This window comes from Procambarus clarkii, chromosome 91 (assembly GCF_040958095.1).
Source record: "Procambarus clarkii isolate CNS0578487 chromosome 91, FALCON_Pclarkii_2.0, whole genome shotgun sequence".
Lineage (NCBI taxonomy): Eukaryota > Metazoa > Arthropoda > Malacostraca > Decapoda > Cambaridae > Procambarus > Procambarus clarkii.
In genome coordinates, this window is record NC_091240.1 from 106,705 (window position 1) to 128,512 (window position 21,808).

Genomic DNA, 21,808 nt, shown 5'->3' on the forward strand with positions numbered 1-21,808 from the left:
GCAGTGTGAGGAGGGTGGAGGCAGCAGGGAGTGTGGTGTGAGGAGGGTGGAGGCAGCAGTGTGAGGAGGGTGGAGGCAGCAGGGAGTGTAGTGTGAGGAGGGTGGAGGCAGCAGGGAGTGTGGTGTGAGGAGGGTGGAGGCAGCAGTGTGAGGAAGGTGGAGGCAGCAGTGTGAGGAGGGTGGAGGCAGCAGGGAGTGTGGTGTGAGGAGGGTGGAGGCAGCAGTGTGAGGAGGGTGGAGGCAGCAGTGTGAGGAGGGTGGAGGCAGCAGTGTGAGGAGGGTGGAGGCAGCAGTGTGAGGCGGGTGAAGGCAGCAGTGTGAGGATGGTGGAGGCAGCAGTGTGAGGAGGGTGGAGGCAGCAGGGAGTGTGGTGTGAGGAGGGTGGAGGCAGCAGTGTGAGGAGGGTGGAGGCAGCAGTGTGAGGAGGGTGGAGGCAGCAGTGTGAGGAGGGTGGAGGCAGCAGTGTGAGGGGGGTGGAGGCAGCAGCGGCCACAGTGAGGCAGGATGGCGGACGAGGCGTTAATGTCGGCGGCTTTGGCCAGGTCTCAGTCCTTCCACACCTTCAACACCCCTCACACCGCCCTCAACAAGTACGGCAACAATGTAAGTGAACCTCGTGCCCTGGGGTGCCCTGGGGTGCCCTCGGGGTGCCCTGGGGGTGCCCTGGGGTGGCCTGAGGGGTGGCCTGAGGGTGCTCTGGGGGTGCTCTGGGGTGCCCTCGGGGTGCTCTGGAGTGGCCTGGGGGTGCCCTGGGGGTGCTCTGGGTTGCCCTTGGGGTGCCCTGGGGGTGCTCTGGGGTGCCCTCGGGGTGCCCTAGGGGTGCCCTGGGGGTACTCTGGGGTGGCCTGGGGGTGCTCTGGGGTGCCCTGAGGGTGCCCTGGGGGTGCCCTGAAGGTGCCCTGAGGGTGCCCTGGGGGTGCTCTGGGGTGCCCTCGGGGTGCCCTCGGGGTGCCCTGGGCCCCCACTGTGGCGACGGGTGCCCCTGGGGCCCCCACTCTGGGGTCTCCACCACTTACTCCTCATGTAAACCAAAGTGTAACATTATTACCTTCCAGCAAACTGCACCTCTACTATCATGAAGAAGAAGTAGTACTATTATTATTGTGAGGGAGGGTGCCCTGGGGGTGCCCTGAGGGTGCCCTGAGGGTGCCCTCGGGGTGCTCTGGGGTGCCCTGGGGGTGCCCTGAGGGTGCCCTCGGGGTGCTCTGGGGTGCCCTGGGGGTGCCCTCGGGGTGCTCTGGGGTGCCCTGAGGGTGCCCTGAGGGTGCCCTCGGGGTGCCCTGGGGGTGCCCTCGGGGTGCTCTGGGGTGCCCTGAGGGTGCCCTCGGGGTGCTCTCACTCCCCCTCACGCCCTCTCCTGCCTCTGGTGGCTCTGCTCTTCACTTGTCACTAGTGTACTTACCTAGTTACCTAGGTGTGCTTGCGGGGGCTGAGCTCTGGCTCTTTGGTCCCGCCTCTCAACCCTCAGTCAACTGATGTACAGGTTCCTGAACAACGTGTACAGTGGTTGGGTTTACTGTGATGGAAAGGAAGCCCAGCATTGTTTACCTATATTTAAATGCTGGGAAGGAACTTGGAAGTTCATTTATCCATGGTATAATTGTCATGGATTTTTCTGAAATATTATTTTTTCAATTTTTTTTGCAATGATTAAGCTTTGCGTTAAATTATGTATGATTTTAATATTTTTTATTTGAGCAAAAACTGATATAAATATTTGATCAACCCGTACTTCGCCTATCACAACCTAACTAAATCGTTAATTCAGGTTCTGAATTTAATATCAAAACAAATCAAATCAAATCAAATGTTTATTGAGGTAAAAGTCCATACATTCAAGATGGGTTACAAACATAATGTTGGAGATGTTGAAAAAGCTAGTACAGTACAGTACAATATATACAATGCCTAAAGCCACCAATACGCGCAGTGTTTCAGGCAAGGTGTAGGAAAAAACACTTAGACTAAAACTTAATACTAATTGAGATCAAAGCATAAATTGAGTTGAAAAAGAGAAACAAGGGGGGGGCGGATGGCAGAAATCAGCTGTTATAACCTAACCTTTGACATGATTTGGAAGGTCATTCCACATTCTGGATCCCTTGATTTGTAGACCATTTCTAGTTTGGTTAAGATGCACTCTTTGACTATCAAATAAGTGGGGGATTTACTGGGCGCAATTCCTTAACTGTAGCCTCTGTTTAACGCAACAGTAAAATGTGTATTTGGATGAAAAAACGCTTCTTCGCGGCAGGGGATCGTATTCCAGGGACCTGCCCGAAACGCTACGCGTACTAGTGGCTGTACAAGAATGTAACAACTCTTGTATATATCTCAAAAAAAAAAAAAAAAAAAAAAAAAAGTATTTGTTTCTGGGGTGGTGCCCATAGGATTTGTTACAACCTTCTAGGAAGCATTTAAGATCAGGATTGGCATTACAGTTCAGAGTTTTAAATATAGATAGTGAACACTTGAGAGGATGTACAGTGACTTAATATCTAACATATTCAAAGATTTAAGGATGCCGAGTGCTGTCTGGGACCACAGTTTGTTATTCTAGTAGCAGATTTGTGTTGAGTAATTAGAGGATGTATATGATTTTGGGTAGTAGAACCCCAAGCACAAATACCATAGTTGAGACCTTGGGGGTCTCATAGAGACCTCATAGAGACAGTAATTGTACTGTAATATAATAATATTAATTGGAATAAACTAACTTGGAAAGAAATATTTTAAAATACTGTAATAAAAACCACTTTTTTAGGCAAATCAGGTATTACATACTAGGCCAAGTAGTTTGGTTCTGACTGTTAGGTAAAACATATATATATATATATATATATATATATATATATATATATGTCGTACCTAGTAGCCAGAACGCACTTCTCAGCCTACTATGCAAGGCCCGATTTGCCTAATAAGCCAAGTTTTCCTGAATTAATATATTTACTATAATTTTTTTCTTATGAAATGATAAAGCAACCCTTTTCTCTATGTATGAGGTCAATTTTTTTTTATTGGAGTTAAAATTAACGAAGATATATGACCGAACCTAACCAACCCTACCTAACCTAACCTAACCTATATTTATAGGTAAGGTTAGGTTAGGTAGCCAAAAAAAGCTAGGTTAGGTTAGGTTAGGTAGGTTAGGTAGACGAAAAAACATTAATTCATGAAAACTTGGCTTATTAGGCAAATCGGGCCTTGAATAGTAGGCTGAGAAGTGCGTTCTGGCTATTAGGTACGACATATATATATATATATATATATATATATATATATATATATATATATGTTGTACCTAGTAGCCAGAACGCACTTCTCAGCCTACTATGCAAGGCCCAATTTGCCTAATAAGCCAAGTTTTCATGAATTAATTTTTTTTTCGACTACCTAACCTAACCTAACCTAACTTTTTCGGCTACCTAACCTAACCTATAAAGATAGGTTAGGTTAGCTTAGGTAGGGTTGGTTAGGTTCGGTCATATATCTACGTTAATTTTAACTCCAATAAAAAAAAATTGACCTCATACATAATGAAATGGGTAGCTTTATCATTTCATAAGGAAAAAAATATAGAAAATATATTAATTCAGAAAACTTGGCTTATAAGGCAAATCGGGCCTTGCATAGTAGGCCGAGAAGTGCATTCTGGCTACTAGGTACGACATATATATATATATATCTATATATATATATATATATACTGTATATATATACTGTATATATATACTGTATATATATATATATATATATATATATATATATATATATATATATATATATATATATATATATATATATATATATATATATATATATATATATATATATATATATATATATATATATATGTCGTACCTAGTAGCCAGAACGCACTTCTCAGCCTACTATTCAAGGCCCGATTTGCCTAATAAGCCAAGTTTTCATGAATTAATTGTTTTTCATCAACCTAACCTACCTAACCTAACCTAACCTAACTTTTTTGGCTACCTAACCTAACCTAACCTATAAAGACAGGTTAGGTTAGGTTAGGTAGGGTTGATTAGGTTGGGTCATATATCTACGTTAATTTTAACTCCAATAAAAAAAAATTGATCTCATACATAATGAAATGGGTAGCTTTATCATTTCATAAGAAAAAAATTAGAGAAAATATATTAATTCAGGAAAACTTGGCTTATTAGGCAAATCGGGCCTTGCATAGTAGGCCAAAAAGTGCGTTCTGGCTACTAGGTACGACATATATATATATATATATATATATACAGTATATATATATATATATATATATATACATATATATATATGCAGTGTATTATTAGAATCACAATTTTGTGCTGTACAGTACTCAATATAATTATTTACAAAAAATGTCAATCTCAATTGACTACATAATACTTTATCATACAAGTAGGAATATTGATTGCAATAGGAACTTAAACTGATGCTGAAAATCCGTGATTTGTCATGTACTGTATCTTAATAATACCCCGTATACTGTTATGCAGTTAGAATGTCGAGTCTGTGAAGATGGGTTCAGTCTGGGAGGAGATAAAGTACCTCGTCTCCTGTTTTGTGGCCATACACTCTGCCATGCCTGCCTGCTTCGGCTACCTACACATGACAACAATATTCATTGCCCATTTGACCGACAGCCCACCCCTATAGGTATGTTAAATAGATAAATTTGATGGATTAATGCATTGTCAAATGACAGTAGAAATATACTTTGTTATATTATTATCACAAAGTATTTGTCTTTTTTATTTTGATTTTTTTGTTTGTATTTTCTTACTTGAACAAGTTGAAACATATTAAAAGATATTATTTTGGTGTCAGATAAAAGGTTCACCTTATTCAAATTGTTCAATAGAACATAAGAGTAATGTACAATTGTGGGGACAGGAGTTACACAAACTAATGAAGCCACTATTACACAAAGTGTTTTGAACAAAACTTAAAATAATTTGGAAAAAAAATTAATGGTGTGAAGGGGTAAACTTTATAATAAAAGAGAACTCGGCTTATTACAGAACTATATTCATTATTATGCATTAACCTTCTCATTTCTTACTATCGACTGAAAACTATTTATTGTATGAGGTCATAAGGTGTCTTATCTTCTTTTCTTCAAGGTGCATCAGGTGTATGGGGCCTGAAGAAAAATTTTGCTCTTCTGGAACTATTGGAGAGACTTTCGTTATCTCGATCTGATGCTGTACTCCTACCCGAAGTCCTCATAAAGCAGCGTGAGGTAGGTTTGTCTTGACACTTGTATAATGGACGTAGACATTCTGTATACTGTATTGCGTTTGTTTAATTCTTATTAACATCGTGGCAAGTAGGGTATTAATGGAAATTTTAGAATTCATATATGTGACATTTCTAATGGAAAGTAATTATATACAGTATATATGTGTGAACATTTGCTAAACTGTACAGTATGTACAGTAGTCATGTATGGGAGCTCATCTCCAAAGGTGACAAAAAATTATTGGAAAGTGTTTTTTTTTTGCATGGTTGGAATAAGGTAAGTGAGAAAGTGGTGGAGGTAAAAAACGTCAGTAATTTCAAAGTGTTATATGACAAAAAGTGGGGGAAAGATGAGACACCAGAAGTGTAGCTCTGTATCCTGTAACTACACTTAGGTAATTACACTTATGTAATTACACTATTTAAGGGCAGTGGCTTCCTTGCCTGCAGTAAGTGCACATTTTGGGCAGACATTGCATGCCTGGAGCTTGCAGTGGTCTGTTTGGCATTCAGGAGTGTCTTTTGATAAACTTCCCTCTGCTTTTATTTGGATTCTTTCCTCGTGGTTCAATGCCTCAATTGGGGATAATTTGATTCATTGCTGTTCCCTGTGAGGTTGGAATTTATGAATAGCCCAGCTTCTGGCTTCTCAGGATTTAGTCTTTAGAGCTATTAACATTTGAGGCATGTCACACATACTTGTAGATGGTCTTTCTTACTTCTGCTGTGGGAAATTGTTTGGCCATCCATAGGTGGAGCTGTTTGCCTCTGTGTGGACGTTATGGTTCCCAATCTATGTTGCACCATTTATGGATCATTAGGCATTTGCAATGGATGAATTTTGCTAGGACTGGGGTTTGTAGCATTCCCTTTGCCTTTCCAGTTTAGCTCCTGTGTTGGCCAAATCAGCCCTGGTTTCCAGCCCTTCTGCCCATTTCCCAATGCTCTTCCCTTCCAGAGTCTCCACCTCTCTGAGTGGATCAGCAGCTCAATCTATCCGGATAGTTTGAGGCTCTCTGCTGAGTGGCGGACCCTTGTCGCTAACCTCCTGCACGACCCGGATTACGCCTCCATAAGGGATCCTTCCTCGTTCATGTTTGGATCTTCTTTTCCTTACTGGATTCGTTATGAGGTTTCAGAGTCATCTTGGCTGATGGACTGTCCTGTTTTTTTTATGGAAGCGTGGCATATGTTTTGTCGTTCCCATACGCTTGAGTGGCAGGAGACTCTTACGGTGATCCAGGTTCTCCTGGGGGGTCACTTTGACCACCTCAATGCATGTTTGTTCGCTCCTGCCCTTCCTCGAGATGTCGGCATTGTTCAGCTTCACGTGCAGGTTCCCACCCTTGTGGGAACCTGGTTCCTTGTCCTGGTTGCTGACAATTTGCACGCCCGTGGCTTTTTGGCGTCGGTCTTGCGGTTATTTTCCTTTCTTGAGCTCTCTTCAGATTGGTTTGAGGAGGTTGTGGAGGCACTTGGGGCTGATCCTGGGTCTGGTGCTTAGGTTTTAACGTTGCAAGTGTCGTCTGCCCTGTTGAAGCTGTTCGCACAGATCCTACGGGATGCAGTGTGTCTGTTTTTGCTTCTCGCCTCGCATGTTGGCAGGCAGTGTTTGCTTCCTCCTTGGAATCTACTTAAGCCCTGGCTCTTAGATTTTCTTTGCTTTTTTGTCCCTTGCTGTTTGCAGAGTCTGCAGTGGTGTAGTATCTGCAGGCGGCTTCTTGCAGTTGTCCCATGTCGGACTTGTTGGTTCTCTGGGGGGCACGTGGGGGGGGGGGTCTTCCCGGGAGGGTCGTGCCAGGGTTTGGGGTTCCTCCCGTTGTGGTAGGCCAGTGGTGCCAGGGCTTGGGGTTCCTCCCATCGTGTTATGCCAGTGGTGCCAGTTTCAGAGCCGGCGCTGCCTTCGGAACCAACGACGTCTGGTGACGGCAATGATCGCTCTGCTTGTAAGTCAGTTTCTTGTAAGGGGCGTTGGCCCTTCCTCGGTTTTGTTGTGGAGCGTCAGGCTTAAAGTTTTTGTTGCCTTCCATTTGGCTTGAATCTGGTGCCTCGTGTGTTCACATGCCTTACCCGGGTCATTGTGGCTTGTCTGCTTCTCTTAAGGGTTCGGGTTCTGGCCTACCTCGACGACTGGCTGGTATGGGTCCCCAGCCTGTTTGCGTGTCTGCTCGCCAGGGATTTTTTTTTTTTTCCCGGCTCGCCGAGTTCAGATTTCTGGTGAACTGGAGAAAATCCCATAAAGTTCCCTCTCAGGTCCGATCTTGGCTGGGTCTTGTGTGGGACTCTTGGACCACTTCCTTGTCTCTTCCTCCGGAGGTTCTGCTTCAGCTGCAATCTTGCCTTCGCCTGTTTTTGGGGGTCTCCCGGATCACCCGGCGGTTGCTTGAGGGTTTGTGCAGGAGCCTGAACTTTGCCGTGATGGTCTACCCGCCGGGTCCGGTTTGACTTCGTCGGCTGTTCTGGTTCCTTTGATGATGTCCCTTCCACCTCTCTCGTGATCGCTAGGTTCAGCCCCCGGGGTCTTTGTGTCAGTTGCTGAGTCACCTGCTTCCTCCTCGAGTTATTCGGGGTTCAGCGCTTTGGCGCCTACCTGAGCCCTCGCCTGATGTGTTCACAGATGCGTCGTCTCTTGGCTGGGGTTTTGTGACAGGTGCTCACCAGATCTGCCAGGGGCGGTAGGATCCATCCTTCCGTCGGGCCCACAGCACGGTGCAGGAGTTTGCGGTGGTGTGGATGTCGCTTCAGAGGGTTCATTGCTTGAACCAAGGGGGGTTCAATGCAGTCCTTGGCTCTTTGGGGCTGGTCGCTTCGGGTTACTCGTCTGCTAAGTTCTCGGGGTTTGGCTCTCCTGGCCGTTCACGTTCGGGGGTTGTCCAGTGTCCTGGCAGACAGCCTGTCCACCAGAATGGATGGTCAACGCTGACTCGTTCAATTGGTTCTGCCAGATGTACGGGGTCTCGGAGGTGGACCTCTTCGCATCGGCGTGGTTGAGGTGTCTCCCATTGTATGTGGCGCCCTTCTGCGACTGTGAGGTCATCGGGGTCGATGCCTTGCGGCAGGACTGGTTGAGGTGGAGTTACCTGTTTCTCTTTCCCCCAGTTCAGCTGTTACTCCAGGTCTTGGCTTGCTTGGAAACTTACCGAGGGAGAGTAGTTCTCTTGGCTCCTTGGGGGGCCAGCCCAGCCTTGGTTTGGACACCAAGCAGGCGCTGCTTGCTTGGTGTCCGAACCTGAGGGTCTTCCTGTGGCTCTGCTTTTTTCAGCAGATCGGACCGGTTTGTTACAAAACTGGTTCGATCTTCTTGAGTCTTCTCATCTGGTCTTTTTGACACAGGTTTATCACCACTTGTATGGTGATCAGATGGCTTCGTTGATGGTGTCCCACATGCGTGCTTCGTCTTGGCGGCAGTATAAAGTTCCTAGCGGTTGTACCTTTATTTCTTGTCCCTTTGTATGTTTACTTCTCTCTCGGTTCGGGTTGTCCTGGCATTCCTTTCGTAGTTGTTTCAGGACCATCATCTTATGGTGAATACTGTCGCCTCGTATCGTGCGGTGCTGGTAGAGCCATTGCAGCTTGCATTCGGGATGGATGTTACTTTTGCTCCATTCCGCAAGCTGTCTTGTGCATTGTTTCACCTCCGGCCCGCTCATGCACCGCCTGAGCCATTCTGGGGCCAGATTCACGAAGCAATTACGCAAGTATGTACGAACCTGTACATCTTTTTTCAATCTTTGGCGGCTTTGTTTACAATTATTAAACAGTTAATGAACTCCGAAGCACCAGGAGGCCGTTTATGATAATAACAACAGTTGATTGGCAAGTTTTCACGCTTGTAAACTCTTTAATAGATGTAACCAAATCTGTCAAAGATTGAGGAAAGATGTACACGTTCGTAAGTACTTTCGTAACTGCTTCGTGAATCTGGCCCCTGGTCGTTGGACTGGGTGCTCCTTTTTTTGTCCCTCCTCCTCAGTTTGTTGTGGCTCCTTCGGTTCAGGATTGTTTTTCCAAAGCACTTATCCTGTTGGCAGTGGCCTCTGGGGGTTGAGTCGGGGAGCTGCATGCTCTCCTCCGGCGCTGGGGTTTCTGTTCTTTTGGTCCTGGTGGTAGGTTTGTTTGCAGCCGTTTACTTCTTTTCTGGCGAAGAATGAGACTACTGCTTTCCAAAGGAGTTCTTGGGTGGTTGATGCTTTGTTGTTTAGGCCAGGGGTGCATCATGTGTTTTGTCCAGTAGCAGCTCTCCGCCGTTACCTGCGCGCCACGGCCTTGGTGGCTGGAGACGCGCTTTGGGTTGATCCGGTTACTCTTCTTCCCTGTTTCAGGGTTCGGGTCTCAGAGGTCGTCCGCAGGGTTATTCGGTCCAGCCAGCCTGCGGTTTATCCTCGTACCCACGATGTTCGTAAGTTTGATGCGTTGGCTGCTGTCTTTGGTAACGTCTTGGGCTGACATTAGGGCACAGGGGTTTTGAAGGTCGAACAGGGTCCTGGCTCCTAAAAACCAGCGTTGAATGTAATCAAACACCATTTTCTGGGTGAGACCCGGAGGTTCCTCAGCAACCATCCCTCCCCCCCCCCTGGTCGGCAGTTTTTCATGTTTTTTTTACATCCAACCTCAGAACTGGGGTGTGGCTAGCCGGCACAGAGATCTGGGGTGCCCCTTTCCCCGCCCCGGAGAGGGGAGGAGCTGTGCAGACAGCGGCGCTGTGACGTCATGCTCATTTGCTCGTTTTCATTTGGGGAGTTCTGTCCAACAGTTCGACTTTCAGTAGCAAATTTTTAGCCAGAATAGGGGTTTGTTTTGGGGCGCTTACCTTTCTGGGTGCCTGACCCAATCGATGACAGACATAGAATGCTTTCAACCACATGGGAGGGGGGGGGGGGGTTTCTATAGGCCATTCCTTCTCATGCCTCTCTGAGGGGGTCTGATTCTGGCTCGTGGTCCCTGGTAGGCCTAGAACTCCATTCGCTTGACTGATGCCAAGGTCTGATACATTCATATCAGCCCAGATAGCTCTGGGGGAGCCTCTGAGTCTCACCCAGAAAATGGCGTTTCATAACATTCAGCGCTGGTTTTTCAGCCTCCAAGCTGACAGTCCGGCTGCCAGCTCGGTGCGCTGGGACCCCCCCTCTTCCCCTCCCAGACGGGGGAGGAAGATAGCACGAACGAGCGGTGCATGGTGAGATGACATGTTGCTTGTTAGCTTGTTTTTCTTTGGTGGCATTTCTAGCCTCTGTTCAGTCTTGGATTGCAAATATTATCTAATATTAGTCCAGTAGCACCAGGGAGCCTCTGGGGCTCTACCCAGAAAATGGCATTTCATTATATTCAACGCTGTTTTTTGTAGGGGAGAAGGGAGTGGGGCCAACCTTTGCATAGGTGTTTGCAAGTCTGCCTCAGGAAGCCAGTTTTTTATATAGTGTTTGAATTTTGTAGCATTACGTCCTATTATATGGGTTAGTTTTAGGTTAGGCAAAGAGCTATAAAATGGAATGTTAATCAACATGATATGTCCAAAACTGTTAGAATCAGATTGCCAAAGCTTTGTTGAGAGGACAAAGCACACCAGCACTTCTCTGTTAGCTTCATGCTCCTTTGATACATCACTTTTGTATTAGATTCATTAGTATTTTACTTACAGCTTGGTATATCTTGTGATGAAGATGAAGACCACTTAGCTGTAGTCTATTGCACAGTATGTGCATCCCACCTATGCCTCGAGTGCTCCGAGCGCACCCACTCCACAAGAACACTTCACAAGCATAAACGCATCCCTTTATCTGGTTAGTGCATAAGCATGTATGTTTTGTGCTTAAAAGATAATTTTCTGTGGGTAGCTCCTTCGGCTCCCTGGAGCTATCTGGCTAATGTGTGATATATTAGACTGGGGCATTAAGTCAATGGAGTTCAGCCTACCGGGGACCACAAGCCAGAACCTGACCCGCTCAGAGAGGTTCAGGGAGCAATGGCCCTGGAAAACCCCCCTGTGGTTGGGGGTTTTCCTTATCTGCCATCGACCGGGGTTAGGCACCCAGAAAGGTAGGCATAACAAAACAAACCCCACATGGGAAGAAAAGTACATTGAAAAACAGAAAAGAGTGGCAGAACTCCGATCGGCGCGGCAGTAAAGTGTGATGGTTGCTTGTTTGCTTGTTTCCTTGTGATTGTAGGGAGTTTCTACCTCTCTGTTCGTTTTTTTTTTTTTTTTTTTTTTTTTTTACACCATGTGGGGTTTGTTTTGTTATGCCTACCTTTCTGGGTGCCTGACCCCGGTCGATGGCAGATAAGGAAAACCCCAACCACAAAGGGGTTTTCCAGGGCCATTGCTCCCTGAAACCTCTCTGAAGGGGCCAGGTTCTGGCGCTGGTCCCTGGTAGGTCTGAACTCCTTAGCTAATGTCCCGGTCTAATATAACATACATTAGCCCGATAAGCTCCAGGGAGCCTCCGGGGCTCACCCAGAAAATGGCGTTTCATTACATTCAACGCTGGTTTTTAAGGAGACATAATTTTACGTCTTTTGTGCAGAAGCGGGTAGACGAAAACGGACATAAAGTTATGTCTGGGAGGGAGGAAAGTTTAACTAGGGGAGCAAGTTTGAGCGCCTTAATACTTGCTTGTTTGCCCTTGTGCTTTCTCGGGATATTGTCCTTGTGCAGCTGCACGTGCAGGTTCCTACCATTTCGGCGTCCATGGTTGCTGAGAATTTGCGCGCCTGTCGCCATTTGGCTTTGGTCTTGTGCTTCTTTTCCCTTCTCGAGCTGTCTTTGGTCCTGGCTTGAGGAGGATGTGGAACCGTTGAATGCCGGGCCTTCGTTTGGTGTGCTCAGGCGTCGGCCGCACTGTTGAAGCTGTTTGCGCCTATCCTGAAGGAGGCGGTATCTCTGTTCTTTGCTTGTCGTCTCATGTGCCAACAGGCTGTGCTCACTCTCTCTTTGGAATCAGCTTGGGCCATGGCTCTAAGGTTTTCATCGCCATTTTGTCCATTGCTGCTTGTAGTGTCTGCTGTTACACAGTTTCTGCAGGCGGCTTCGTCTAGTTGTCATCCTATATCGGACTTGTTGGTTCTCCGGTGCAGCCATTCTCCATTCTTGGAAGGGTTGTCCCAGAGCTTGGGTTCTGCTGGTCGAGGTAAGCCATTGGTGCCAGCTTCTGAGCCGACGATGCCTTCAAAGCCGGCGTCGTTTGGTCGGCAAGATGATTGCTCTGTTTGGCGACCAGCCTTTCGTAAAGGGTGTCGGCCCTTTTGCAGTTGGGGGGGGGGGGAGGCTCGCTCTGTTTGATCGCGCTTGGTCCCACGATTCGTGGGCGTTTTCGGTCATGTCATCTGGCCTGTTGGACAGCTTCTCAGTAGGCTGAACTCCATAGACTAATGCCCCGGTCTAATATATCATACATTAGCCTGATAACTCCAGGAAGCCTCCTGGGTTCACCCAGAAAATGGCATTTCATTACTTTCAATGCTGGTTTTCTGTGGGGAGCCCCTACGGCTCCCTGGAGCTTATCGGGCTAATGTGTGTTATGTTAGACCGGGACATTAGCTAAGGAGTTCAGACCTACCAGGGACCAGCGCCAGAACCTGGCCCCTTCAGAGAGGTTTCAGGGAGCAATGGCCCTGGAAAACCCCATATGGTTGGGGGTTTTCCTTATCTGCCATCGACCGGGGTTAGGCACCCAGAAAGGTAGGCGTAACAAAACAAACCCCACATGGTAAGAAACTACAACAAAAACCGAACAGAGAGGTAGAAAACTCCCTACAATCCCAAGGAAACAAGCAAACAAGCAAACATCACACTTTACTGCCGCGCCGATCGTCCGCGCAGCCCTCCCCACCCCGGGAGGGGGAGGGGGGAGCCCCGGACCTACCGCGCCGGCTGCCAAGCTCCAGTTCGTTCGCTTATGTCAACCGGGATTGACGCTTCTCTGGCCTCAGTTTCCTAGGCGGTGTTTGCCTTGTGTGGTGTTCACTGCCGTGTGTTGTGGTGTGCGGTGGCCAGGAGTACTTCATCAGTGCCGGGGCTGCATGTGCTTAGTGGCTGACTTCCCTAAGCGCCCTGTGAGTACTGCCCTTGCGTTACAGGGTTATCTTCCCTGGGGCGTTCGGGAACCATTCCCGTAGAGGTTCTTGCTGCTCGGCATTTGCCTCGCCCTTGGGGCCAGCTGGGGCTTGGGGCCCTTGTTTGGCCCTGGGTAGGGATTGGTATTGTGCTGGTTAGGGCGTCAAGGTGTTGCGCAGCCTGCCACCTAAGCGGCGGCCGGTTTCTGTTGCCTCTGGAGACGGTGTACTTTTGCGGGGTTTTTCTTTTGTTTTTCATTTTCTTGCCTGGTGGGGGTCTGCCTAAGGTGGTTATAGTTCCACTGGTAGTGTTTGGCGGCCCTCTGCTAGGCCCCCGTGCTTGTACACGTCTCGGGGGTTTTCAGTGCTATAATCTACCCTCTTGTTTTGTTTGGGTTTCTTAACCGGTTAGCAACACCTTGCCCGGGCTTCCCGTAGTTGTTACCCTACGGGCCCTGGAAACCCCTGTCTGGGCTCGGGGGACCATTGAATGTGTCTTCCGGGTTCCAACCCGTCTTGTACGGGATCGTTGGTTGCTGTTCCCTTGTCTCCGGGTGACAGTCGCCATTTTTACCTCCGTCATGCTGCCTGTTGGGTCACTGACACCTTGACCCGGAGTCTTGCGAGTGATTCTCTGCTTGTTCTCCAGTACTCTCCTGATGTTATTACTGTTCAGAGTACAGGCGGCATCCGTGTTGCAAGCTAGGTTAGGTTGCTGCAACATGCTAGGTTGGTTTCCCACTCGAATGCCCCGTGGCCGCCCCGTTTGGTTAGGTGCTGCTCGCCCCTTTCTCTCCATGTTCCCGGCTCCGGACCGTCTGCGTGTTTCTGGGTCGGGGCGGGGTTCAGTTGCGGCAGAGACTCGGGCGGTTTTCGGGGGATGCCCCGTTCGGGTTGGGGACGGAGGTTTGAGCCTGTGCCTCCTGCCAAGGCTTCTGGGTCTTACCAGCGGCCCTTTCTTGTTGCCTTTCCCATGGGCTCTTGCTTTTCTTTAAGGGCGGAGGGCTTGGAGGCCGGCTCTGCCCCGGGGCCTCTGTTGTTGGTTCCCGGGGCTGTGGGGGATGCCTACTAGCAGTTCTGGGGCGGTTTTGCCCCTTCAGGGGTTTTTCTGCTGTTGGGCGTCGTTTTTTCGCCCTTCCAGTCTGCTAGCTTCCCACATTTGCTGACGTGTTTTTGTGTATTAAGCGTCAGTCACAGCCCCTGCTGGCGGCCATTTTCGTCTGCCGGTTTCACGGCATGGCCACCAGGGCGGCGTTGCGGTTTGTTTACATGCGTCTGGGTGTGCGAGCGAGCGTCTCTGGTGAGTTTTCAAAAAATTTGCAGGGTTTTTGTTCTCCTGTTGTCGTTTCTTTGTTTTCTGGTGTTTTCTTGCCGTTGCCTGTTCCTCTGGGAACGTTTGGGTGTTGATTTTGGGTCTGAGCCTCTGGGTTTAGGCTCAGTGCCCCTGGCTGGTATGCTTGCTCCCACACCTTGCCCCTCGGTTTTCGGTCTGTTGGGACCGTTTTCCCAGGGCGTTCTGCTGGGGTCTGTGCTTTGCCTTTTAGTGGTGTTCTCCGCCGGCAATTGTGGTGGTTTGGGCTCCCCCTGGTTCGATTCTGGGTTCCTTTGGGTTCCTTGGTTTCGTTCTGGAGGTTTCTTCCTCTTGGGCCCCCTTTTGTGGGTTCAGGGGACTTTGTTTCCTCGTGTGACCCGGTTCTGCCTTTTGGGGTTCCGGGGTCTTCCTGGCTTGCAGACTGAGCTTTTTGGGTCTTGGCACATGTTGTGGTTGTGCTGGGACTTTGTGGTTTTGCTGTCGAGGTGGGCCTTTTGATGCAGTTTTGTGCCTTCTTTGCCTGGCCGGCGTAGTGCTCTTTGTCACTAGTCGGCGGCTTGTGCTTTTACAATATATGTCCTCACCTAGTTGTGCTTGTGGGGGTTGAGCTCTGGCTCCTTGGTCCTGCCTCTCAACCGTCCGTCAACAGGTAATTACCTAAGTGTAATTACCTAAGTGTAGTTACAGGATGAGAGCTACGCTCGTGGTGTCCCGTCTTCCCAGCACTCTTTGTCATATAACGCTTTGAAACTACTGACGGTCTTGGCCTCCACCACCTTCTCACTTAACTTGTTCCAACCGTCTACCACTCTATTTGCGAAGGTGAATTTTCTTATATTTCTTCGGCATCTGTGTTTAGCTAGTTTAAATCTATGGCCTCTTGTTCTTGAAGTTCCAGGTCTCAGGAAGTCTTCCCTGTCGATTTTATCAATTCCTGTTACTATTTTGTACGTAGTGATCATATCACCTCTTTTTCTTCTGTCTTCTAGTTTTGGCATATTTAATGCTTCTAACCTCTCCTCGTAGCTCTTGCCCTTCAGTTCTGGGAGCCACTTAGTAGCATGTCTTTGCACCTTTTCCAGTTTGTTGATGTGCTTCTTAAGATATGGGCACCACACAACAGCTGCATATTCTAGCTTTGGCCTAACAAAAGTCATGAACAATTTCTTTAGTATATCGCCATCCATGTATTTAAATGCAATTCTGAAGTTAGAAAGCATTGCATAGGCTCCTTGCACAATATTCTTAATGTGGTCCTCAGGTGATAGTTTTCTATCTAGAACCACTCCTAGATCTCTTTCTTTATCAGAATTCTTTAAAGATTTCTCACATAATATATAGGTTGTGTGGGGTCTATGTTCTCCTATTCCACATTCCATAACATGACATTTATTAACATTAAATTCCATTTGCCAAGTGGTGCTCCATATACTTATTTTGTCCAGGTCTTCTTGAAGGACATGACAATCATCTAAATTTCTTATCCTTCCTATTATCTTAGCATCATCAGCAAACATGTTCATATAATTCTGTATACCAACTGGTAGATCATTTATGTACACAATAAACATCACTGGTGCAAGAACTGAACCCTGTGGTACTCCACTTGTGACATTTCTCCATTCCGATACATTGCCTCTGATTACTGCCCTCATTTTTCTATCAGTCAGAAAATTTTTCATCCATGATAGAAGCTTACCTGTCACCCCTCCAATATTTTCCAGTTTCCAGAACAACCTCTTATGTGGAACTCTGTCGAAAGCCTTTTTTAGGTTCAGATAGATGCAGTCAACCCAGCCATCTCTTTCCTGTAATATCTCTGTGGCCCGATCATAGAAACTGAGTAAATTCGATACACAGGATCTTCCTGATCGAAAACCATACTGTCTGTCTGATATTATATCATTTCTCTCCAGGTGTTCTACCCATTTAGTTTTGATTAGCTTTTCCAATACTTTCACTATTACACTTGTCAATGATACAGGTCTATAATTAGTAAAGTAAAAAATAAAAGGTGTATCGGTTCCTGTGCCTCTTGGGCTCTGTCATGTCTACATGTGACATTGTATGGGGGTCAGCCTCGTTACTTGTGTGAGGAGTCGCCACATTACTTCTTAGTGCTTTCCCGTTCCCATTCTGACACTCATAAAAAAAAAAAAAAAAAAAAAAAAAAAACTAATTCTATCTGTGGCTCTTTTGGGTACTCAGTTTCCACCTGTGTCCCCTAGTGCGTGTGCCCCTTGTGTTACATATCCTGTCCTTCTCAACCCTGTCGATTCCCTTGGGTATCTTGTATGTGGTGATCAAGTCTCCCCTCACTTTTCCAGCGAAGTGTGGTTTCATTCCCGTAGTCTCTCCTCATGACTTCGGTAGTGTACTTTTTCTTTCTGAAGGGGTTCTGTTCCCTTCTCTGTTGACTGGGCGCTGGGGGAGCAGCTTGCTCTGTTGCCTCTCGCTTGGTCCCGCTGTTGGTGGGCGCTTTGGGTTGTCTTCCGGCCTCTGCTGGCGTCGGAGGACGGCTTCTCCCCCTTGGGGGGGGTTCAGAGCTGGCGGGGTGGGCTTCTTCCCTGCGCTTCGTCATTTCCTCTTCGTGGGTGCGTGGGGCGTGGTCGATCCGCCCCATCCTTCTGGGCTTCCCGTCTGCTCTTTGCAGTCATGAGTTTTTCCCGTCTGCTCTTTGCAGTCATGAGCTTTTCCAGTCTGCAGTTCTTCTGGACTACTTCCGTCTGCGCCCTGGATCCTCTGCCCTGCTCGGAGGACTGTTGTCTCCTGTTCGGATTCTGTTAGGGCCGGGTGCATGGATGGTGGACCTGGACCTCCAGGTCACTTCTTGGCACGTTCCTCTCCAGTTTTTCTGGGGCTAGCACGGTTGGTAATTACCTATGTGTACTTATCTAAGTGTAGTTACAGGATGAGAGCTACTCTCGTGGTGTCCCGTCTTCCCAGCACTCTTTGTCATATAATGCTTTGATTATAATTGTCATATTGTCATATAATGATTGTCATATGTCATAATATGTCTTCATATGATTGTCTTACAATGCTTTGGTGGTGGGGCTTCAGGTTTGCTGTTTTTATTGCATTCCCTGTTTTGTGAAGGGCACTTTGTATACTCTTTGCATCTTTACCGGATCTTAGTGCCCTGTCTGCGTCTGAGATTCGGTGTCTGGCCTACCTCGACGACTGGCTGGTGTGGGCTCCCAGTCAGTCCGCTTGTCTGCTCGCCAGGGGATGGTTCTTTCCAGATCGCTGGGTTTGGTTTCCTGGTGATCTGGAGGTTTTACCTTCTGTTTCCGTCCCGGGTTCGGACCTGGGCCTTGTTTCAGGCTCTTGGGCCCCTCATTGTCTTCCCTCCAGAAGTGTTACTGTGGCTGTGGTCCCGCCTTTGGCTGTTCGGGAGGGGGTCCCGGGTTGCTCAGCGGTTGCTTGGGCGGTTGTGCGGGAGTTTGCACTTCGGCGTGCTTGTCTGCCCGCGGAGTCGGGTTTGGCTCCGGCGTCGGTTGGTTCCTACGGAGACTCCACTTCCGCCTCTTGCATTCCTTGGGTTCCTCTGGGGATCTGGTGTTGGTGCTGCGTCACCAGCTTCCTCTTTGGGGTTTTCGGGGTTCCGTGCCTTGGCGGCTCCCCGAGCCTTCGCTCGATGTGTTCACGGACGGGTCGTCTCTCGGCTGGGGCTTTGTGACCAGTGCTCACCAGGTCGGCCGAGGTTGATGGAGTCTGTCTGTCCGTCGGGCTCACAGCCCGGTTCAGGTGTTCATGGCTGTCTGGTTTGCGCTTCGGAGGGTTTGGGTCCCTAGGTACTCTACCATTCAGCTCTGTTTGGACTGTTCTCCGGTGGTTCTTGCCGGAACCACAGGGGGTTTGGTTAACCGTGTGGTTCGTGTCCGGGGTGTGTCCTGCGTCCTGGTGGACAGCTGTCTCGGTTCATTCCTCTTCGTGGGTTGGCCAGTCGTCGCCAATGCGTTTTGTTGGCTCTGTTGGGCTTATGGACTCATGGCCATGGACGTCTTCGGGTCGGCGTGGTCTAGGCGTCGCCCGTTTTGTGGCGCCTTTCCCACCTGCGAGGACTTCACGGTGGAGGCTTTCGGCAGGCCGAGGTGGGGGGTACCTGTACCTCTTCTCCCGGTCCAGCTGTTGCTTCGGGTTCTGGCTCAGTTGCAGCCCATTCCCACGAGAACAGTCCTTATGGTTCCACTGTGGCCGGCCCGGCCTTCTTTTCAGACGCTGCTTGATAGGTGTCCGTACCCGGGGCGTTTTTCCTGAGGCTTCGCCTCTTTCAGCAGGCCGAATCGGTCCTGTCCGTGACTGGTTCGCCCTTCTCTTTGGCTCTTCGCGTCTGGTATTTTGACGCAGGTATCGCCATCTCTATGGTGTTCAGGTGGCTTTGTTGACGGTGTCCCACCTGCGAGCTTCGTCTTGGAGACTGTATGACGTTTATTGCGTCTTCTCGCGTTTTGTTTCCCCTCCGGCCTGCTCATGAGTCGCCTGAGCCATCCTGGTCCTTGTTCAGGGTGCCTTCTTCTCTTCCCCTCAGTTTGTGGTAGCCCCTTCGGTTTCAGTTTCCTCCTCTTTGGTACTGGTGGTAGCTTTATTGGTGTGCAGCCTTTCTCTGTCCTGGCGACGGTCGAGACGGCTGCTTTCCGGAGGGGTTCTTGGGGTATTGGTACTTGTTTGGTTTGGCCGGGGGGTGCGTCCTGTGTTGTCCAGTTGTGCTTTTTGCTGTTGCCGGCGTACCGTGCCTGGGGATGCGCTGTGGTTGATCCGGTTCCTTCGTTCCCTGTTTTCAGGGCTCGGGTCTCCCGGGTCGTCCGCAGTGTTTTCCTTCTTACTGCGGTCTGTCTTTGCGCCCGTGCTGTTCAGACGTTTGCAGCAATTGCTGCTGTGTTGGTGACGTCTCGGGCTCATTTCGGGCGCAGGGAATTGTGGGTCGCACAGGTTTTTGGCCGCCCATCCATGTGTGCATCTGTTCTTGGGCGTTCTTGTTGCCTTGGGTCGCAGGTTTGCGACCGGTTGTCTTGGCTTTGCGTTGCAGAGTTTGTGGCGGCCGCCTACCGGGTTAGCCCTTTCTTTTCCTTCTCTTTGGGTATGAAGCTCCAGGGAGCCGTAGGGGCTCCCCACAGAAAACCAGCGTTGAATGTAATGAAACGCCATTTTCTGGGTGAGCCCCGGAGGCTCCCTGGAAACCCTCCCTCCCACCGGTCGGCGTTTTTTTCGCGTTGGTTGACGCTTAGCTTCCGAACTGGAGCTTGGCAGCCGGCGCGGTAGGTCCGGGGCTCCCCCCTCCCCCCTCCCGGGGTGGGGAGGGCTGCGCGGACGATCGGCGCGGCAGTAAAGTGTGATGTTTGCTTGTTTGCTTGTTTCCTTGGGATTGTAGGGAGTTTTCTACCTCTCTGTTCGGTTTTTGTTGTAGTTTCTTACCATGTGGGGTTTGTTTTGTTACGCCTACCTTTCTGGGTGCCTAACCCCGGTCGATGGCAGATAAGGAAAACCCCCAACCATATGGGGTTTTCCAGGGCCATTGCTCCCTGAAACCTCTCTGAAGGGGCCAGGTTCTGGCGCTGGTCCCTGGTAGGTCTGAACTCCTTAGCTAATGTCCCGGTCTAACATAACACACATTAGCCCGATAAGCTCCAGGGAGCCTCCGGGGCTCACCCAGAAAATGGCGTTTCATTACATTCAACGCTGGTTTTTTATCAGTAATATACAGTATGATGTATTATTGTTGCCTCGAACTGTCATAATTGGGAATGAGTGGCCATTTTATGACAAATTAGCCAATGCCACAGTGTGCACAGAACCACTTAGAGAAGAACATTTCATCTGTTCCTGCCTCACCTATTTATGACTCCTAGCTCTGGTGCTTTTTCAAACAGAATTCTCATGGGTTGTTTGGTGATATTAGTGATTATTTAATTATTTGTGATGCCTGGGCTTGCCATGTGGTATCCCGGGGGGTCTTCACTGAATGTGGTCCTCCTTCCCTCTGGTGTTTCATGGACCTGCTCAGCTGTGTACTCTTCTCCACACTTATTTACAACTTACCGAACAAAGGTGTTATAGAGGTAATTCATCCTTGCTCAGCATGTTCCTGATTTTTCCTCTTTTCACGTGCCTCAGACCCTTGCTTTATTATGGACCTGTCTGTTCTCAGTTCATATATTCCTTGTTCCATGAACCTGATGACCATAGTGATCCAACTATCAACTGAGTCTTTGCTTATTTCCTTGGATTATTGGGACTCTTATTAGCATATTTTCATTCTACCTAGGTTTAAGAATTGGTAGGTTTCAGAATGGGGCACCTCTGTTCACACTTCGGGTGTTCTTTGGTTTGAATGTGGCACCCCTATATTTTCACCAGACTGGCTCGGGTTCGAGCTCTGGCCTACTTTGACAACTGGTTGGTTTGGGGTTCCAGGCATTCACCTTGGCTTTTACCCAGGAATCTTTCAAGTCATCATGTGTAAATTTCAGTTGGTGTCCACTGAGGTATTGCCTTGCTTTGGTTGATTTGGGATATCAGAATGGCCTGCTGTTCTCTCTCACAGTCATCTCTTCTGTGGATGTTGCTGGGTAGGTCTTGTCGTTAACGCTGGGACCACAAATACTTGTTGGGCAACCTGAATTTTGCCTGTGTGGTTCTCACTCTGTACCTTATTTAGCTAAAGGAGCTTACCACTTCCTTCAGTGGGCATCCTTGCCTTATACTGCCACATTATGCCTGATGTGGAACGTGTATCATCATTATCCTCTTCAAAGTCAAATGTACTCTCACCTGACTTGTAAATAAAAAGTACACAAAGACTAAAATCTCCATGTGCAAGATTGGTAGAAAAGCTTCAAACCATCCATATGGGCTCTACTACTGATACTCTGAAAGAGGTGAAACTAAAGCAGTATAAACAATTAGGCACAGCCTCTGCTGCAGAGATATCAGACCAGAAGGCAGGCGCTGTGGGATCTGACACCACAGTACCTAGAGCCCTGCACAACTGACAAACAAAGACATTCTACACAGTCCAGATCTTAAGAGCATCTGTCACCCTGAGGCTTGCCTTGTAATTCACCCCCATGAGAAACCTGGACAGCTTGGGCACCGAGACATGGAACTGCCACGTACATTTCACATTGCAGAAATGGAGCATACAATGCAACATCAATCACCTCAAAGAATGAACCCCTTAAA

The 21,808-nt window shown here is 48.4% G+C and overlaps 1 protein-coding gene across 1 annotated transcript in view; it reads left to right on the forward strand.

Annotated features, from left to right (window-relative positions):
* The first annotated feature begins 255 nt into the window (after positions 1-255).
* LOC123773874 (E3 ubiquitin-protein ligase TRIM23) overlaps positions 256-21,808 on the forward strand; it is a 45,468-nt gene continuing 23,915 nt past the window's right edge. The window contains exons 1-4 of the mRNA XM_045767794.2: positions 256-603; positions 4,515-4,674; positions 5,142-5,260; positions 10,898-11,039. Of these exons, the coding sequence (XP_045623750.2) occupies positions 505-603; positions 4,515-4,674; positions 5,142-5,260; positions 10,898-11,039 (520 nt within the window). The 5' untranslated portion in view covers positions 256-504. The remainder of the gene's footprint in view (positions 604-4,514; positions 4,675-5,141; positions 5,261-10,897; positions 11,040-21,808) is intronic.